General features: G+C 34.6%; 1 protein-coding gene across 1 annotated transcript in view; it reads left to right on the top strand.

The window, feature by feature from the left end:
* The window catches only part of clcn7 (chloride channel 7), a 44,905-nt gene extending 38,515 nt beyond the window's left edge, over nt 1-6,390 (top strand). The window contains exons 20-25 of the mRNA XM_039774986.1: nt 205-290; nt 1,815-1,935; nt 2,396-2,455; nt 3,477-3,653; nt 3,749-3,829; nt 4,594-6,390. Of these exons, the coding sequence (XP_039630920.1) occupies nt 205-290; nt 1,815-1,935; nt 2,396-2,455; nt 3,477-3,653; nt 3,749-3,829; nt 4,594-4,680 (612 nt within the window). The 3' untranslated portion in view covers nt 4,681-6,390. The remainder of the gene's footprint in view (nt 1-204; nt 291-1,814; nt 1,936-2,395; nt 2,456-3,476; nt 3,654-3,748; nt 3,830-4,593) is intronic.
* Nucleotides 6,391-17,395: the final 11,005 nt, after the last annotated feature.

Raw genomic sequence — 17,395 nt, 5'->3', positions numbered from 1 at the left:
TTCTCTTCAACTTCATGTCTGAGTAGTTTGTTCCAGATTCCCAAAACTCTTTGCATAAAGAAGTTTTTTTCTGGCTTTGCTGTTAAATGGTCTTCCCTTTAACTGCTACTTATATCCTCAAGTACGTGATTCACTGATGAACTGAAAGAATTCTGGCCACAAATGACCATTTGATTTCTCTTTTTTGCTTCTACAATTACTTAGGGTCTATACGACATTCATATTAAACTACAGAGTGTGCCTTTCCTGCATTGGGAGCCTCCTCCCACATCACATGCTTTGACTGCCAGGTGAGAATATCTTTGGCATAAAAACAATCTTTAAATTGTGACTTTTTTAAATACAAATTACAAATTAGTACAATCTAAACAACATCAACATTTAACTTTATTGGCATAAGCTCATTTTGCATAGTCTTTCATGAGTATATCAATGCAGTATATACTATAAATGTAAATAGGATACATTTATGTGAAAGTAACAATGAAAATCCTAAGTAGGCTTCTTTAGCTTTGAAGGTTTATGTATAAGCTTAGTGGGGTGAGTATAAGTGATCAGGGTCAGACCAAAGTTCAGTTTTCTTTTTAAGTTTTCAAAGACAGGTAGCTTTCCATCCACTTCCACTGTGATAAATAAAGAAGAAAAATATAAACTAAGAATGTGCTGCTATTATGACAAGAATTCCCATTTCTTTCATTTTGAAAGCATGTTTTACAGAATAATAATAATGTTTCTCTACAGTTGCCTTATAGTGCAGGGAACTTTATTCTTACTTTCATATCTGTACAATATACTCAACAAAATAATTAATGATAGTGTTTACTTTTTAGGAGTAATATGATGTTTCTAATGGCTATTCAGCCTGCGGCACAAACTACTTTCCTAACTCAAGATCAGATTTATTTTTAGATTTAGATTTCTTTTTTAATGTATTTTCTTATTTGATCTACATTTTAATTAGTTTTTAACAAAACAGTTAGTTACTTTTTAATTGAAATTATATCATATGTTTTGATATAGATTTCTTGGTTTTATGATGTAATATTGACAGTGTGTGTATACATCGTTACGATTGAATCTTCATTTTGTTATAGAATTTAAATCTGACTCTAACAGAGACATAATTAAATTAGTGTATTTTATACTTCACAGCCTAATTCTACTTTAATAAAACATGTTTATCTGCTGTCCCACATACTCTTCATGGTATAAAAATTATTACACAGCAATAAAGTCCTAGGTTGTGCTACAGCTCCAAACATTTTTTCATAAATCAAAGGAGGTTTTCCTTTAGTATCAAGCAGGTTAGTAAAGTGCTCATTTTATGATAACAGAACTATCCCAGCAAATGGCAACAATCTTTCAGCAGCTTATTTTTACAATCTGAAAACTAGAGCAGTATAAAAGGAAAAATTGAATTAAAAATAGACAAACACCAATCTGTTTTACAAGACTAAATTCTCAAAAATGCTGCTGAGGATTTTAGTAATATAGTAATAAGAACAGAGTTTACAATGTTTTCCTTTCAACATTGAATTGGGCCTTGAGCATAGACTTTGATGCCCTGTACTAAAAGGTGCTTAATTCTGAAGGGTGTTGTTTTTTTGTGCATAATGGTCAGTATTTTGCACCAAATTTAAAACATTTTCTAATAATTAAAAAAAGAAAGTTCTTTGTGAGATTACATATTTTCATTACTGTCACTTGTTTTTGGTGATTTATTTCTTTTTGTTATGATGCTGATTAATGAAATCTGTTGATCTAATTCCTGATCACTAGAGTTTATAGCTAACTTAACTGATTTCATTTCTCAGGGAAGTGATGAGCTCCCCAGTTATATGCTTCAAGCAGGTAGAGAAGGTTGGCAAAATTGTGGATACTCTTAGTAACACATCAACAAATCATAACGGATTTCCTGTTTTATGTGACCAAGAGGTATGTACAGATTATGGTGAAATTCTTATTTGCATTTACTAATCAACAAGCATCACCCGGTCATTGTCCATTTGGTTCAGGTGATTAAAATTAGTGGAAAGGCGATATCAATAGACTGGGAAATACTGGTGTATATATACTGTATATACATTTATGGATTTATATAAATTAATAATTGATATAAAATATACATTTATTTAAATTGCACTTTGAAATAGATATTTTATAATGTCCCATTTTCTTGTAACACTTTTATAACTTTGACCTACTGTGTGCATTTTTATGCATCATAACTACATATTGATGATCCATAAAGAAATAAAAGAGTAAGTGTTAATGTTAATTGCATGGCCAGATACTTTAATACATACACACTTTTTATTATATTTTCTTCAACAGAAAAGTAAGCTAGAGCTGTTTTGTTATATTGACAAATTCTTCTTTGCATTTTTAATTGCAGCCTAAAAGACTCTGTGGACTAATTTTGCGTTCACAGCTAATCGTTCTTTTAAAGCACAAGGTAATAATTCAGTGTTATTTTTTGGATGGCAGTTATGCTGTTGTTTTACAAATTTTAGTATCCTAGACTAAATTTAAATGTAATTTATTTGTTCTTTTTATCTATTTCCATTTTTTTTTCTTGCAACTTTTTCTTTCACATCTTGTAAAACACCTTGAGATACATTTTTTGGATGAAAATGTGCTATAGAAATAAAATGTTTCTTAATTAAAATATCTATTTTCTAGCTATGAAGAATATCTAGCAGTTATTTGTTTGCTGTTTTTTGATTTCGTAGTTGTGGTTGGACATTCTTTGTTATGATCAGACACAAATAGGGAAGGAACAAGTAGAGCCTTCTCATTATTGTATGAATATTTGATCTTACGAATTTTTTGCTTTGCACCCTACCCCACCATAACCTAACATCTATGGTGGAGGAGCGAAAGCTTTAGATTCATCAAAAATTTCAATCTCCTGTTTTCGATGGATCACAATGTTTTAGGGTCTCCTGATACCGAAAACATTGATATCTCATTGATGGGTGTGCGTGCGTGTGTGTGTGTGTGTGTGTTGTCTGTCTGTCTATGTGTCACAGTTTCTTTAGGACAGTCTAGGGCTAAAAACGGCTGGAAGGAAAAATATGAAATTGGAAACTTCAGCCTGTTATGAAAAGACAATGTGCTGATTAGTTTTTCAGCTAAATCGTGCAAGTACAAGAGAAAGGGGCACTCTAGAGCAACCCTCAAATAGTGTAGTTTTGTAATTAATTATGAATTCTTCTTGTCAATTGCTATCATGATGACCTATTTTATGATCAGAAAGATCAGCATCATAGTGGTAAATAATTACTGAAATGTTATAAAATAGTTTGGGTAACTTGGTTCCTATGACACAAAGCCTACTGACGCTCATGTCTGAATTATTTTTTTGTGTCTCATTACTTTGTACAAGTGTATTAAAGTATCAAATTATTTATCTGTGTAATTATCTACTGTCTATGAATATGAAGGGAAAATGTGCAAGTACTCCTTTTTTACAGGTTTTTGTGGAAAGAGTAAATTCCAGTCTTATTCAAAGGAAACTTCAACTTAAAGATTTCCGAGATGCATACCCTCGATTTCCTCCTATTCAGTCTATACACGTTTCCCAAGATGAGCGACAGTGCATGATGGATCTGAGAGAGTTTATGAATCCGACACCATACACTGTACCTCAGGTGCTTATTTTAGTCATCATACTTGCTTTGGGATTCTCTACACAATGCAAGTGTTAAGTATTAATTCTTTCTTTTGTTTCTTTTATCTTACACAGGAGACATCACTTCCTCGTGTCTTCAAATTATTTCGTGCTCTTGGCTTGAGACATTTGGTAGTGGTAGATGATGAAAATAAGGTAAGGAATAGCAAACTTTTGTGGACGCTATTATTTATTAGTCTACACTGATGATGGCTATCTGCACATCATAATGTTCATTATGTGGCCATACTCTGGTTGTCACTTTTTTGCTCCATATTTTGCCTCCACATTATATAGTCTAGTGCATCTATTGGGTTAATCTCATATCCTTAATTGTATACATCACCATTTCCTTCATGTCCATCACAGTGTACTTCTTTAATCTAAATTCTCTTTATTTCTCACGATCTACCCAAAAATCAGCCTGTTTAGCTTTACCACAAGTTTAATCACCTTTTTACAAGCAATTCCTATAAACGCTGCCCTTGTGTTAGATTTTTCTATAAAAAGATTACAACATGCAAGGTTTTGAGGCAACTCAGGCCCCTTCTTCAGACAAGATATAATCATTACATCTAGCCTGAAGAAGGGGCCTGAGTTGCCTCGAAAGCTTGCATATTATAATCTTTTTAGGTAGCCAATAAAAGGTGTCATTTTGCTTGATTTCTCACTACATCTATCTTTAAAAAAAGGCTATGGGTTACATTCTCCTTTGTCAGTTTTGTGTGTGTTTGTTAGTTCTCTGAAAATCACTGTTTGCATCTTAGTGTATTTTATTTTTGACTTATAATGACAATTGGCAAATAACCAAGCCATTTTTTCAGCTAGCTTATTGGTGTACTATAACATATTGCACAATTTGACTCTTAGGCTACTATTGTGTTGCATGGAGAGGTCCATCTTTGTCATTTACATCATAGGTTATGGGACTTGTGACGCGGAAAGACTTGGCTCGGTATCACCTTGGGAAACATGGTCTGGAGGAGTTGCAACTGGCACAGACGTGATGGGGATGGGTTCAAGAACGTACTCCAACTTAACAGAAAGTGCAGTATTAGGTTAGTGACAGCCTCTGCGCTCAAAGATCTTGAGGTATCCTAGGTATTCCCCTGAAGTGAGTTATGAAAATGATTAATGTTATCATGTACATTTTTTAAACCATTTACAAATTAGAATATTATGTTTGACCTTTTCAGACATTTTTTGCTGTTTTCTGATCCTTCATTTTGCACAGAAAGACGATGTTACAATTTTAACCATGAAGCATTAGTTATTTGTACTTGCAAGAGAAAAAGATAGATGTGTATTACAGGACCTAATTTTTTTTTTTTTTCTGTTTTCTGGAATGCTGGTTTAGTTTTTGTGCAATCTGTCCTTTAAATCCGAATGTCAATTGTGTTTACAAATGTGTTATATAATAATGCTTAAAGTATTTTTTTTTTTTTTGCAAAGAACATTAGTTAAATTGATTAAAAAGTGCTGCTATTGTACATTCTTTATCACAGCTTAACAGAACTTATTTCAGAAAAAAGCTCTTTGTACAGCATTTTCTAGTTTACTTTTGTCTGTCTTTACAGATTTCTAAACTTTTTCATACATTTCCTTGTACTGCATTTTATCCCATGTGACAGGCAGTGCATATGTTTAGCACTTTACTTGTGTGACCTTTAAATTTATAAAAAATTATGACATTTTCTATATTTGCAAATGCTGAGGAATTGAAAAAGGTACTAGTCTGGTTTACTACATGTGAAACCAAAAGTGGAATATTTGTCATAAGCTATTGAAGTCAGCTTCATAAGCTTATTTGATACACCGCTCCATATTGTTGTATACTGTAATAATTTATGTAATTTAAACGTTGATGAAGTTCTGTAATATCTGTGGCTTTATCAATCCAGGTATGTTTACACTGAACTGTTCACGTCTCATCCTTAAACATGAAAAGGTTTCACTTTAATTACAGAGATAAACTAATTAGTTTTTATAGATTTATTTTTACTATCCTTATTGCATTTTAATTAATTAATTTTTAAAATTTACAATTTAAACTATGTAATTTATTGTGTATTCTGATGCAGATGTCAGTGATTTCCTCAGCCAGAAAATTAATATCATGTTACTCATAAGCATCCTTTTAAATGGCTTACTTTGAATGTTACCAAATTTTAGGAGTTTTCATTTTTTGATTGAAAGTGAATACAGCCACCTTTTTACATTTTTGTTGGTGACACTCCACATTGTGGTTTTTTTTTTTTTTTTTCCTCTATTATCCCTTAATAGTCACTCCATGTAGAGGTACAAATACTAGTTTCTTTCTTTTCAAAAAATATCTTTGCATGGTCAGTATTAGGAGATAGTTTGTATGTCTGACAAACTCTCGATAAAGTCTGTGCCTTCAGTATCTGGTATGATTTTTTGGTGCCAGATTGCATAATGCAACTACAAAGTTTTGTTTTCTGAATCTTAAAAGTGAGTGTTTTCCCACACTGTCTATTCATAAATACAACATGTTTTAATTTAGTTTTTTTTTTGCCTTCAGAATGAAATGACAAATAGAAAACTGTCACTCTATGTGTGAAACTCTCTATTAGCAGCTGTTCTCTTTTTACCAACTGTAAAATAAAAACTGTCATATAGATTGATATTTTATATTGGAATTTTCAATACTGAATTAGTTTGTGCAGAAATAAAGTTGCAGATAAAAAACACACATAGATTTGTCTTGCTGGAATTTATTTTACACATGCTACTGTCAATGATTTTGTTGTAACAAAATATATAACAATTGAAATATTTAATATGTAGATATATTTAGGTTTTAAACATTGTTTTATTTTCAGATGTGTACATGATTTTTAGCTTATCAAAAGCTTATGAAAAAAATATGCATGTAAAAAGAAACATAAAAGGTTTGATGAAAATGTGATATTTATACTAGCAGTCTGTCATTTCCAGTTCACTTTAGCACAGTATTGGTAACTAAAGGTCTGAATGGTCTCTAAAGCACTAATCCTGACCACTGTACATGCCTTGGTAAACAGTTATATGCATTCATATAAAAAAACTTCTTAACACTTGTGTAACTTCCACCAGTACCAGCTTTTTACTGTATTGGAATGATTTTTAAATTAATATCTGCCTTCCTCCCTAGTTTCATCCATTAAATTAAAGAAATGCTTTCTTCTAGTTCCCATGATTAAAGCAGTTTGCATAAATTAAGGTTAAATACATATGCCTCTGGGAAGATCCTTCAGTTGGCTGGTACAGCGTCCAAGGTAATAAATATCTGTAGGTCATGAAAAAGAAAATGGTGTAAATGTGAACTGTGAATCTGTATAGAAGATGGCTCTGCGTAGTATTGTGGCATTCAAAAGAAGCCACAAATGGGAGAAACCAAGCCAGCTTTGAACCCTGTAATTTTTTGCTCATTTATCATGGCAGTTTCAACCCTTTTCACACCCTATGCTTTCAAAGTTTGCAGTGATTAATTCATAAAGACTGTTTTGAATTTCCAAAAAAATGTACCTTTACAAATATTACCTCACAGGTGACTTATTGACTGCTTTTATTTATAATGATTTCAGAATGGTGTGTAGCATTATGTTTTTATATAGATGGTTTCTTTTAATTCTGTGTATTAATGACAGAAGGATCCATTTCTGTATGCTGTAACACAATAACAAAGATAAAAGAGAATACACGGAAGCTTTTCAACTGACTTAAATTACATGAATCATAAGTAAGGGCTTGAAAGTTTACTTTAATTGAACCATAGTAATTAAAATCTTGATTAAGTATTTGTCTGTTATATTATTTCACTTTTTCTTTGCAAACTAAACCAGTTATGCTGGGCATATATATGAAACGTTTTACAGAAAGTTATAGTTAGAATTTGCTCAGTAACAATAAATATTGGGTCTGTTGTCATATGTGAGTTGTTATTTATTGTGTTTTTAATCTGGATGGCATCTTTATGAATTTAGAGCACTAACGGAAAGACTTGCATGTATTTGATAGTCCTGAAATGTAGCCACAGCTGTTGTGTAAATAGTGATGATGGACCTTTAATCTCACCAATGTATATGAAGAGGAATGCATTTATACCAGCTTTCTGCGCAGCAGGAATGACTAGGAAAGCTTGAGATGTTAAATACAGAGATTGCTGGGCTTCCAAGTACCAGTGGTGTTTTATTGGTAAGTAGCTTTTAAAAACCTGATAAACACCATAATTAATGACACGTATCGAGAGATGTTCCATCAGTTTCAAGAGGAAGAGTGACAGATCAATAGAATATGTGTCATGTTCTTTAAATGTCATGATAAGACTGTCAATATCATTTTTACTTTTGAAAAACATTGTCGTGTCTGAATCTCCCCATAGAGACAATTTTCCATATATGCCTTGGGCTAGTGCATTACTAATAATGTTGTACACCATTTAGCCATTTTAAAATGTGGTTAGCTTTAGAATATTTAATGCTATACAAATAAGCTCATTAAAGTTTTCTTTGCTGTGTAAAGAATGTTTAATTGTAACTTTTGCCCTTTCCCTTGAAACCAGTAATATGCTCTTATAAAGTGACCTTAACATTAGTATAATGTGTCCTTAACATGATATGTAACAATGGTATTTTTAGCTTATATGTATGTATAGATAACTGACAAAATAAAAGACATATGCAGATTGCCTTAATATGACATTGGATCTCCATGAGCGTAACAATTTACTGAAGGCCTTTGTTGAAATTCAACTGATTCCCTTTGGTGTTCACCACTGGGTCCTAGTGAAAAGGGACATGATCAGATGTTGTACATTATGTCCACTCACGGACATCCATCCATCTGTTATCCAACCCGTTATATCCTAACTACAGGGTCACGGGGGTCTGCTGAAGCCAATCCCAGCCAACACAGGGCGCAAGGCAGGAAACAAACCCCAGGCAGGGTGCCAGCCCACTGCAGGGCGCACACACACCCACACACCAAGCACACACTAGGGACAATTTAGAATCGCCAATGCACCTAACCTGCATGTCTTTGGACTGTGGGAGGAAACCTGAGAACCCAGAGGAAACCCACGCAGACACGGGGAGAAACTCCACACAGGGATAACCGGGGAAGCGAACCCAGATCTCCTAACTGCGTGGTACTCCTGGACATGTGAAAGTAAAATGACATTCGCTAGAAAAACCATTGGGTCTGTCTACCTTAAAGGAGGGAGACATGTAACAACAACAACAACATTTATTTATATAGCACATTTTCATACAAACAGTAGCTCAAAGTGCTTTACATATAGGATATATGTAGGATAGGTTGGAGCGAGAGATATTATCTCAGTCGGACAACTGCAGGTAAGTAAAGAGATGGCAGTCTGATTAGAATAGCGCACACTGAATAAGAAAGATGCAAGGAGATGTGCTAAAGATGCTTAGAATTAATGAAATGGACAAAACAAGTGTAGAATATACAAATATATTGAAAAGAGTGCAGCTAGAGTAAGATAGCAAAGTAATTAGTGTAGCTAGCTCACAAATCCTGCATTCACCGATCAATTTTCACTCCAGGTTGTTTTCTATGTGTATTTTACACATTCTCTTGTCTGCATGGTTTTGTCTCTCAAGATGATAGAGTATGATAATTTAGCAGTTCTAAATTAGCCCAGTTATGTGATCCTGGATGGTTACAGTGAATTCAGCTTTTCATCCAACCACTTTCTTAATTAGTAGTCAGTTACTGCTGCTAATGTAACAGACTTTAGTCTTTTTTATAATTGATTTGCTTTTTTATATTCAGAACTCCTAATTGTGTTTTATTTTCCTTAAGCATTCAAGCAATAATGAGATGCAAAGTGATCCAACAGATGACAAGCTAATCCAGACATTAGGCCCATGGGACACCATTTTCACTCCTATCAATTAGAACCCATTCTTACTGTTAATGAGAGCTTATTTATTTCTGTGGCTTGTTGGTACTCACAGTCTAACATACAAAGTTACTGATTTTTCTTCTTCCTGAGAGATCCATGAACATGTTTTGAGAACAGTAAGAATTAATGTACCTTAGATCTTCAATTTTTTCCTTCAAATAGTAATAAAATAGGTTGTAAATTGTTAAAAGCATGTCATTTAAAATGAACTGAAACGTAAGCATTGATAATAGACTGCTAATTAAGAAAGTGACTGGAATGACAGACTGCAGCCATTGTAGCACTCTATTTTGAGTTTGACCAACTATTGTAGATGGAGAGAGCAGTGAAAATGGGCACAAGATTGGACACCACACAGTCACACCCCTTATTACCACTGACATAATCTATACTAATAAAAGGCAAAGCCCTCACTCACTCACTCACTCATCACTAATTCTCCAACTTCCCGTGTAGGTAGAAGGCTGAAATTTGGCAGGCTCATTCCTTACAGCTTACTTACAAAAGTTGGGCAGGTTTCATTTCGAAATTCTACGCCTAATGGTCATAACTGGAAGGTATTTTTCTCCATTAACTGTAATGGAGTTGAGCTGGAAGGGCGGAGTTTCGTGTGACATCATCACGCCTCCCACGTAATCACGTGAACTGATTGTCAACGCAGTGCGTAGAAAACCAGGAAGACCTGCAAAAAGCGCTTAAGAAAACATGCATTATATAATTGAGAAGGCAGCGAAAAACAATAAGAAGCGAGCGAGTGACATATACTACCATATTCATGAGTGTTGCTGCCTCGGAAAGAAAGCAAGGTGTAAACCTAAACTTTAAATTAAGTTCATAGACAGGCTACCGCTGGCGTTTCACATGCCCACAGGTAATGCGGGATACAAGTTTAATGAGAGGACGCAGGATATAAACGAGAGTTTTGATCACTTTATAACTAAGTTAAAATTGTAGGTGAAGGGGTGTGCTTATGCAAATTCCGAGACTGTGTTTGTGGGGATTGACAGTTAAGGCGGGTGGGGAGTCACGTCATCATCTCCCTCCCATTCATCTAATTTCGGTCTGAGCTGAGCTCGCGCTAATGCCGTCTTCGAAGCAACTTTGTCAGACTGCCACCAAATACTCACAGAAAAATCCACAAGTTAATACACACGCTGTCTCTATAGAGTTTCTCCACACTGAATCCTCCAGGCACTACTTACAAAAGGTCACATTGACAATCGTGTTACGTTATTTTTAAAATCTTTCCTTTTCTTAGCACAAGCACAGCTGAGAAGCTTCGATGCATGTGCTCCATAACGCGTTAAAAAATAATGCATTTAATCACACTTTGCATTACAAGCAAGGGGAGCTTTTGTCAATGCATGATTTCCTGGTACTGTACACCGATTACATTGATCAGCGCATCCCGATTCATTTTACCCTCGCACCACCTTAGTTTGAGAAGAAGTCTGAAAAAATATGAGGTTAACACAGAAAAACATCACCAATTCAAGCTTTATGAATAATCGATTCGCCATCAATAATTGTTTTGGTAAAGCCATCCTCCTTCCATTTTATAATTTTTCCGCCATAGCCATGATTAAATGAACGGTAAATAAAGTAAGAGCAAAGCGAGGGTGACTTATTTAGGCAGGCATATATATGACAGCAACACTCATGACAATGTCAATCATGTTACGTTATTATTAAAATGTTTCCTTTTCTTTTTCATTACTTCTTTAACACACTACTTCTCCGCTGCGAGACGCGGGATTTTGCTATATATATAATATATGAATGACCTCCAAAGAGCGCTGAGACTTTTGATATCATGAACGTGTCTGCAAAAACTGTGGTCTCCTGCCCAGCAAAAGTCGAGCAGCCAGCGCGCGCATAGCTGTGCCGGCCTTTGAGACGCTGACTGCGCTTCTGCTTTAAGTCAAAGTGAGCACTTTTAATTTTTTTCATCCTCCCCTGCGCTATAGCCCAGACAAGTGCAAACACGGGACCCCTTTTCTACACCACGGCAAAATAATATTAAGGCGATTCACACTTTCTTTTGCACGTATACGATTATGAGGTCCTCACCTCGGATTATGAAGACACGCACACGAGTGGAGGACTGACAGTGCCATCACAGCCGATTAATGGCGGGGACGTCTCACCAGTCTACACAAGGCGATCATAACGTCAGCGAACACATCTCTCTATACTATATAAAGAAAAAGGCAACTTTCCTTTCTTTACACCTTTTTCCTTTTATCCCAAACCAAAGCCTTTCTCTCTTAACACTGCAGAGGACACAAAACTAATTTTCTTTAAATGCCGGTAAGGCACATTACCACAGGCACAAATTTGAACGTTCACATAGAAAATGTAATTTCTATACCACAGCCGTCGTGTAGCGCCTTTCAAAAGGGATCAACTACCGAGAGATGATCCATATACATTTTAGCTGCTGTTAGTTACTTACCTGTTGTGTTACAGTCTTTAAAATGTAGTTTACCTGAAACCACTCCAGTAGTGCTCAATGTACCTGTACTTCTTAAAACGTTAATGTTTTACTGTTTAATAACTTATAGACTATATTTTATTATTTTTCCCTTGCACTCAGTGACCAAAGCTATACACACATATATATATATATATATATATGTATATATATATATATATATATATATATATATATATATATATGTGTATATATATATATATATATATATATATATATATATATATATATATATATATATATATATATATATATATATATATATGTGTATATATATATATATATGTGTGTATATATATATATATATATATATATATATATATATATATATATATATATATATATATATATATATATGTGTATATATATATGTGTGTGTATATGTAGATATGTATATAGATATGTAGATATGTATATAGATATGAAGATATGTATGTGTATATATATGTATGTGTTTGTGTGTGTGTGTGTATATATATATATGACAGCAGCAATCCAAGCTGTGAGAAAACACTAAAAAGGAGGCATGTCAGACGTTGTGGTACATTTTCTGATGCAGCTAGACGAAAAAAACTTTGTGACGCTGCCGCCAAATACACAAAACAATTACTTTGACAATCATGTTACATTATTTTTAAAATGTTTCCTTTTCTTTTCATAACTTCTTTAACACATGACATCACATAAGCTGGTATTTTATATATATATATATATATATATATATATATATATATATATATATATATATATATATATATATATATATATATATAGAGAGAGAGATCAATGACAAAACAATTACATTAACAATCAAGTTACGTTGTTTTTCAAATTTTTCCTTTTCTTTTTCGTACCTACTTTAACACACTACTTCTCCGCTGCGAAGCGCGGGTATTCTGCTAGTACAATATTAAAAAGAAGAGAGGACAAGCTGCAGTCTAACATGATGAGGTAGCATAGACATTAGACATTTCAGAATGTGTATCTTAATCTGTGTTCACCACATTAAAATATACAAAATCTGAAATTAGATGGCAGAGCAGCGCATTATTTTAAGCCATGCCGTCTATAGACTTTAGTGAATTTTGTTACTCTGTCCAATCCAGATAAATGCATTGTGTGCATAGAGCTCAGTCACATGAAGCCATTTTATCTGTGATTGAGACAAAATACAATACATTTACAAGCTAATAAAACTTACAGTTGTAATGTATCAGTGCATAGCTGAACCAAATTGAGGGGAATTTATCTTGCATAGATGTTGGTAACCACCTGGCAGGACAAGAGGGATAAGTGATCATCCCCCTCATAGTGGAGGTTTCCTCCTGAACAACAAGGTCTTCAAATAGTACAGGAACAACAGAAGTTTTGCAAAGCAATGGAGACCATACACGCCATCAGTCCAGTGTCCCAGTGTTTCACCAAAATGTGTTTTAAAGGTTGACGGGGTTTATTCATCTATACATAAAAGAGAATGCCTTTCTTTACTGAAGTGGATCTAGGTAGGATAAAACCCCAGTTAATTTCTTAGTAGAATTCTCCGTCTGAAGGCTGACAGCAAACCCGGCCATCTTAAAAAATCTATAAAGGATTAAGTGTCAGCCTTTATAGATTTCTGGCAACAATTGTAATTAAAAGTGTTCGCTTTTTATTCCTCCATGAGCTCCAATTCTCTAGAATGTGACCCTTTTATGTGTTTCCCGTTTCCAGGAAATAAAACGTACTTCAAGGCATCTGGTGCTCCTCAAGCTCTCCGCAGTGGATTTCTTTTTTTTTTTTTTTGGAGGTACTGTCATGAGATGGCTTAGGTAAATATTTGCTCCATAATAAGACATGTCTAAGCTGAGAACATGTTCATCTTTTCATTTTTTTTTTTTGGATAGTGTTGTTTATTTCAAACCAGAACCTACCTTAACAATATTAGCTCCAAGAAACAAGACATCTTTGGACAGAAGGGCTAGTCCATTTCAAGATACACACTCACATGGGGCCGAAGTAAAATGGGCATTTATTGTGACACACATTTAGAATGTTTGAGGAAAACTCATACAAACACTGAGTTGGAGTCTGCACTGTTAACCACTATATCTCCCTGGGAATGACGTTTATTAATTGACTACAAGGGGAAAGTTCAGTGTTATGGTAGCTGATGCACTAAATATGATATGCAGATTTTGGGGAAAAAAAAAACAAAACAAAACAAGTAGCATAGTTTTATCAAACCACTTAATCCAGTCCAGTTGCAGGGATTAAATGTTAACAAATAAAACTAATCAATTAAAATGGCAGTTGAAACCTAGTGTAGCCATCCTCTAAGCATGATAAATCTATTATTTGCATTTATTACATGATTGATGTAAAGAAAATTATTTTTTCTTATAGCAGTGGCAAAGAATGTTGTACTTCAGTAGTTGAGCAAGTGTGCCTGCAATTTCACATCTGCTCTCTTGCACTTACTTGTTCATCTCTTGGTAACTTTGGAATGCTTTTTAAGCTTTTAATTTACTTTTCAGCCGTTTCTGGCAAATATATAGCTAATGAGGGAAAAAGCTATGATAATACTTCTATATGTATTGCAAAATTGCATAGATAGATAGATAGATATATACATTACCACCAGTGTGTGTAGATATATCATAAGTTCACATTTCCACATCTATCATCCTTAAGATCTAAATATGCCATTAACTTTGCCCAGGTGTACAATAAACAACTCCCCAGTACAAGTCACTGAAATAGCAGCAGAGTTGCGCAAAGCTGCTCTGTACATGTGGGCTGACTTTAGCATAGATTTTAACTCTCGATTGGGTACATTTTTAAAAATTTTCATGTCTAACAAGTATGGATGAAATTTGCTCATAGTGAAAACTAACTCTGCAGCTACAGGCCTATTTGGGCTTGGTTTTTAACTGCATGATAAATTGTAAAATGATATTTAAAAACAGATTTTATTTACCCTACTAATACATGTAATTTGATGTGGCTCATTGTTGCAAAAATATATGTTTTTAATTAAGTGAATAAACAAAAATTTAAAATGCATTTGATACACAGAACAAAAATCTGTGAATATGTGATGCATATTTCTTTCTGGCTTGTTTTGTTGTTTCTTAGCTGCCAAGACAGTCCTCTAGAAGATAAAAAAAAAAATTCCCATTAAATGTGAATGCAAATATATATTGATACCTTGTCCAAGGAAGATTCCTTCCTTGAGTACATTACTGCCATTACTCATTTCGGGAGAAAGCAGGGTGAATGAATAAAGTGATGCTACACACCACTGACAAATCTTCCTAGCTTAACAACTTCATAAAAGAAAAAGCTGGAGAACAACCATTGATTAGTTAATTGTGAGTCAGTCTTTTTATTTCATGTAGCACCTTGTTGTTTGCAAAGATACTAAGCATGTTAGAAAGCAATACATGTTACAATTAAAAATACACAGTAGTGCATGCATATAACAGAAAATAAATACAGTAAAGTCAGAATATCATCACATGAAAGAGGCAGGAAGATAAAAACTGAAAAAAGGCATAATGTGTAAAATCAGAATATTACCTTTCTGATTCATAAAAAAAGACCTGTTGTACATGCCTAGTGGCCTGCTTGTGTACTTTAGCACCTCAGTATTTGCACAAATTGCTAACAGCAATGCTGAGGATTACTAGCTTTAGCCCTGTACTTGAAAAGCACATTCAGGAAATGGATGCATGCGTATGTATTTATCTATTTTTATATATATTTACTAATAAAGGTTTAGTAGAAAGCCAAATATTTCCAGCAGGGACAAATAAAGTTCTGTCTATCTGTTTCTCCATCTTTCTTTCTCTGTCATTATAAATTAAAGATTTTGGTGTTGTCAAAATGTTAGAAATCTTTTTGAATCCCAAACAACCTTTCCCAGAATGAACTGGTTCTTTGTTAAGCAAAGGTTCTACAATGAATTACACAACCTAGTAAAGTGCCAGTTAGGAACCAGTATTCTTAAGTGTGTACTTGAGTTCACTTCTCTGCTTTCTTGTTGTCTGTTTGAGTGTTTTTCTCACACCCCAAGCAAATGAGGGGCAGAGGCAGGTGTTCAATTCAAAGAGTCATTCCCATGAGGCTTTAGTTTCCTGTTTATGATGTTCAACATTATTTTAGCAAAATTATACACGTTTTGTACATATGATTGGATGATTGACATGTTAATTACGGAACACAAATAACATGGGATTTTCCTTTAATCCATGGACAATTTTGAAAATGTTTTTCGTAGTACAGTATTTGTCACTATTGGCATGTATTATTTTGTAAATGTTTTTCTCCTCTTTCTGTATTAAATCATGAGATTAAACCTTTTTCTTGATCTTGACTACAAACTACATGGGGGTAAGTAACATGTTAAAAGTATTTTAGGGTAAAGTATTTCTTTAAATCCTAATTTTTAGGTTCTTTCAGAGTAATAAAGACTAATGGCTGCTGAAACATGCTACTCTTTACCACTGCTATAAACCCAGTCTATCCCAGCTGAATTGACTCTACTCCTTTGCCTGGCCATAAAGCCAGTGTGAAGAATGGTCAAGAAGGGTCTGGTGATATTGTCCCTCTAATCAAGGACACAGACATGGAAGGACGATGTGGCAGCAGCTATGCTACTGCTGATATCTCAGCAGCCACAGATGGACATTACGGATGGTTTTGGGGGACTAGAATAGCAAGACAATAATTGGCTGCCTGCTATGGGCCTATGCACTGGGTGGCAGGGTCTCTTCTAGTGAGTCATGGTATGGATGCCTGCAGGGCAGCACAGGAGTTGTGGGCCCAGGGGGCTGCCCTGTCGAGATATTGGGTGGCTACCGAGGGAACTGTTGAGTATCGACTTCCCTAAAACCAGGGTGGTCCCATCTCACCTGCACATTATTTCAGGAGACAATGGATTAAGCAAAAGAAGTACTCCCCAGCTAGATGTTAAAAGAGAGTCCTCCACTGCCCCAGGGAGTCAGAGTTGGGTGAGGAGATGGGCAACACTTGACTGGGAGGAGTGTAAGAAAATGGAAGGAGCAAAGGAAATGACTGACAGATCTATCGAGCTGTACTGTGTTGTACAGGAGCCACTATGACACTGAGGGAAGGAAGCCTGTGAAAGGTACATATTTATGAAAATAAAACCACTGGATTTAAACCCAGGACTCTGTGTGTGTGATAGCTGTCTGAGGTTTGGGGCTGAGAACAAGTCACACCACCCTTTGACTATTTTTTTTTTTTCTGCAGCAAATAAGTTTTCCAAAAGTGTCTTTGAGTTCATGTTCGTGTC

The sequence above is a fragment of the Polypterus senegalus genome, chromosome 13, assembly GCF_016835505.1.
Source record: "Polypterus senegalus isolate Bchr_013 chromosome 13, ASM1683550v1, whole genome shotgun sequence".
Lineage (NCBI taxonomy): Eukaryota > Metazoa > Chordata > Cladistia > Polypteriformes > Polypteridae > Polypterus > Polypterus senegalus.
Note: the sequence above shows the minus strand (reverse complement) of the source record. Positions and strands in the feature narration are given on the sequence as shown.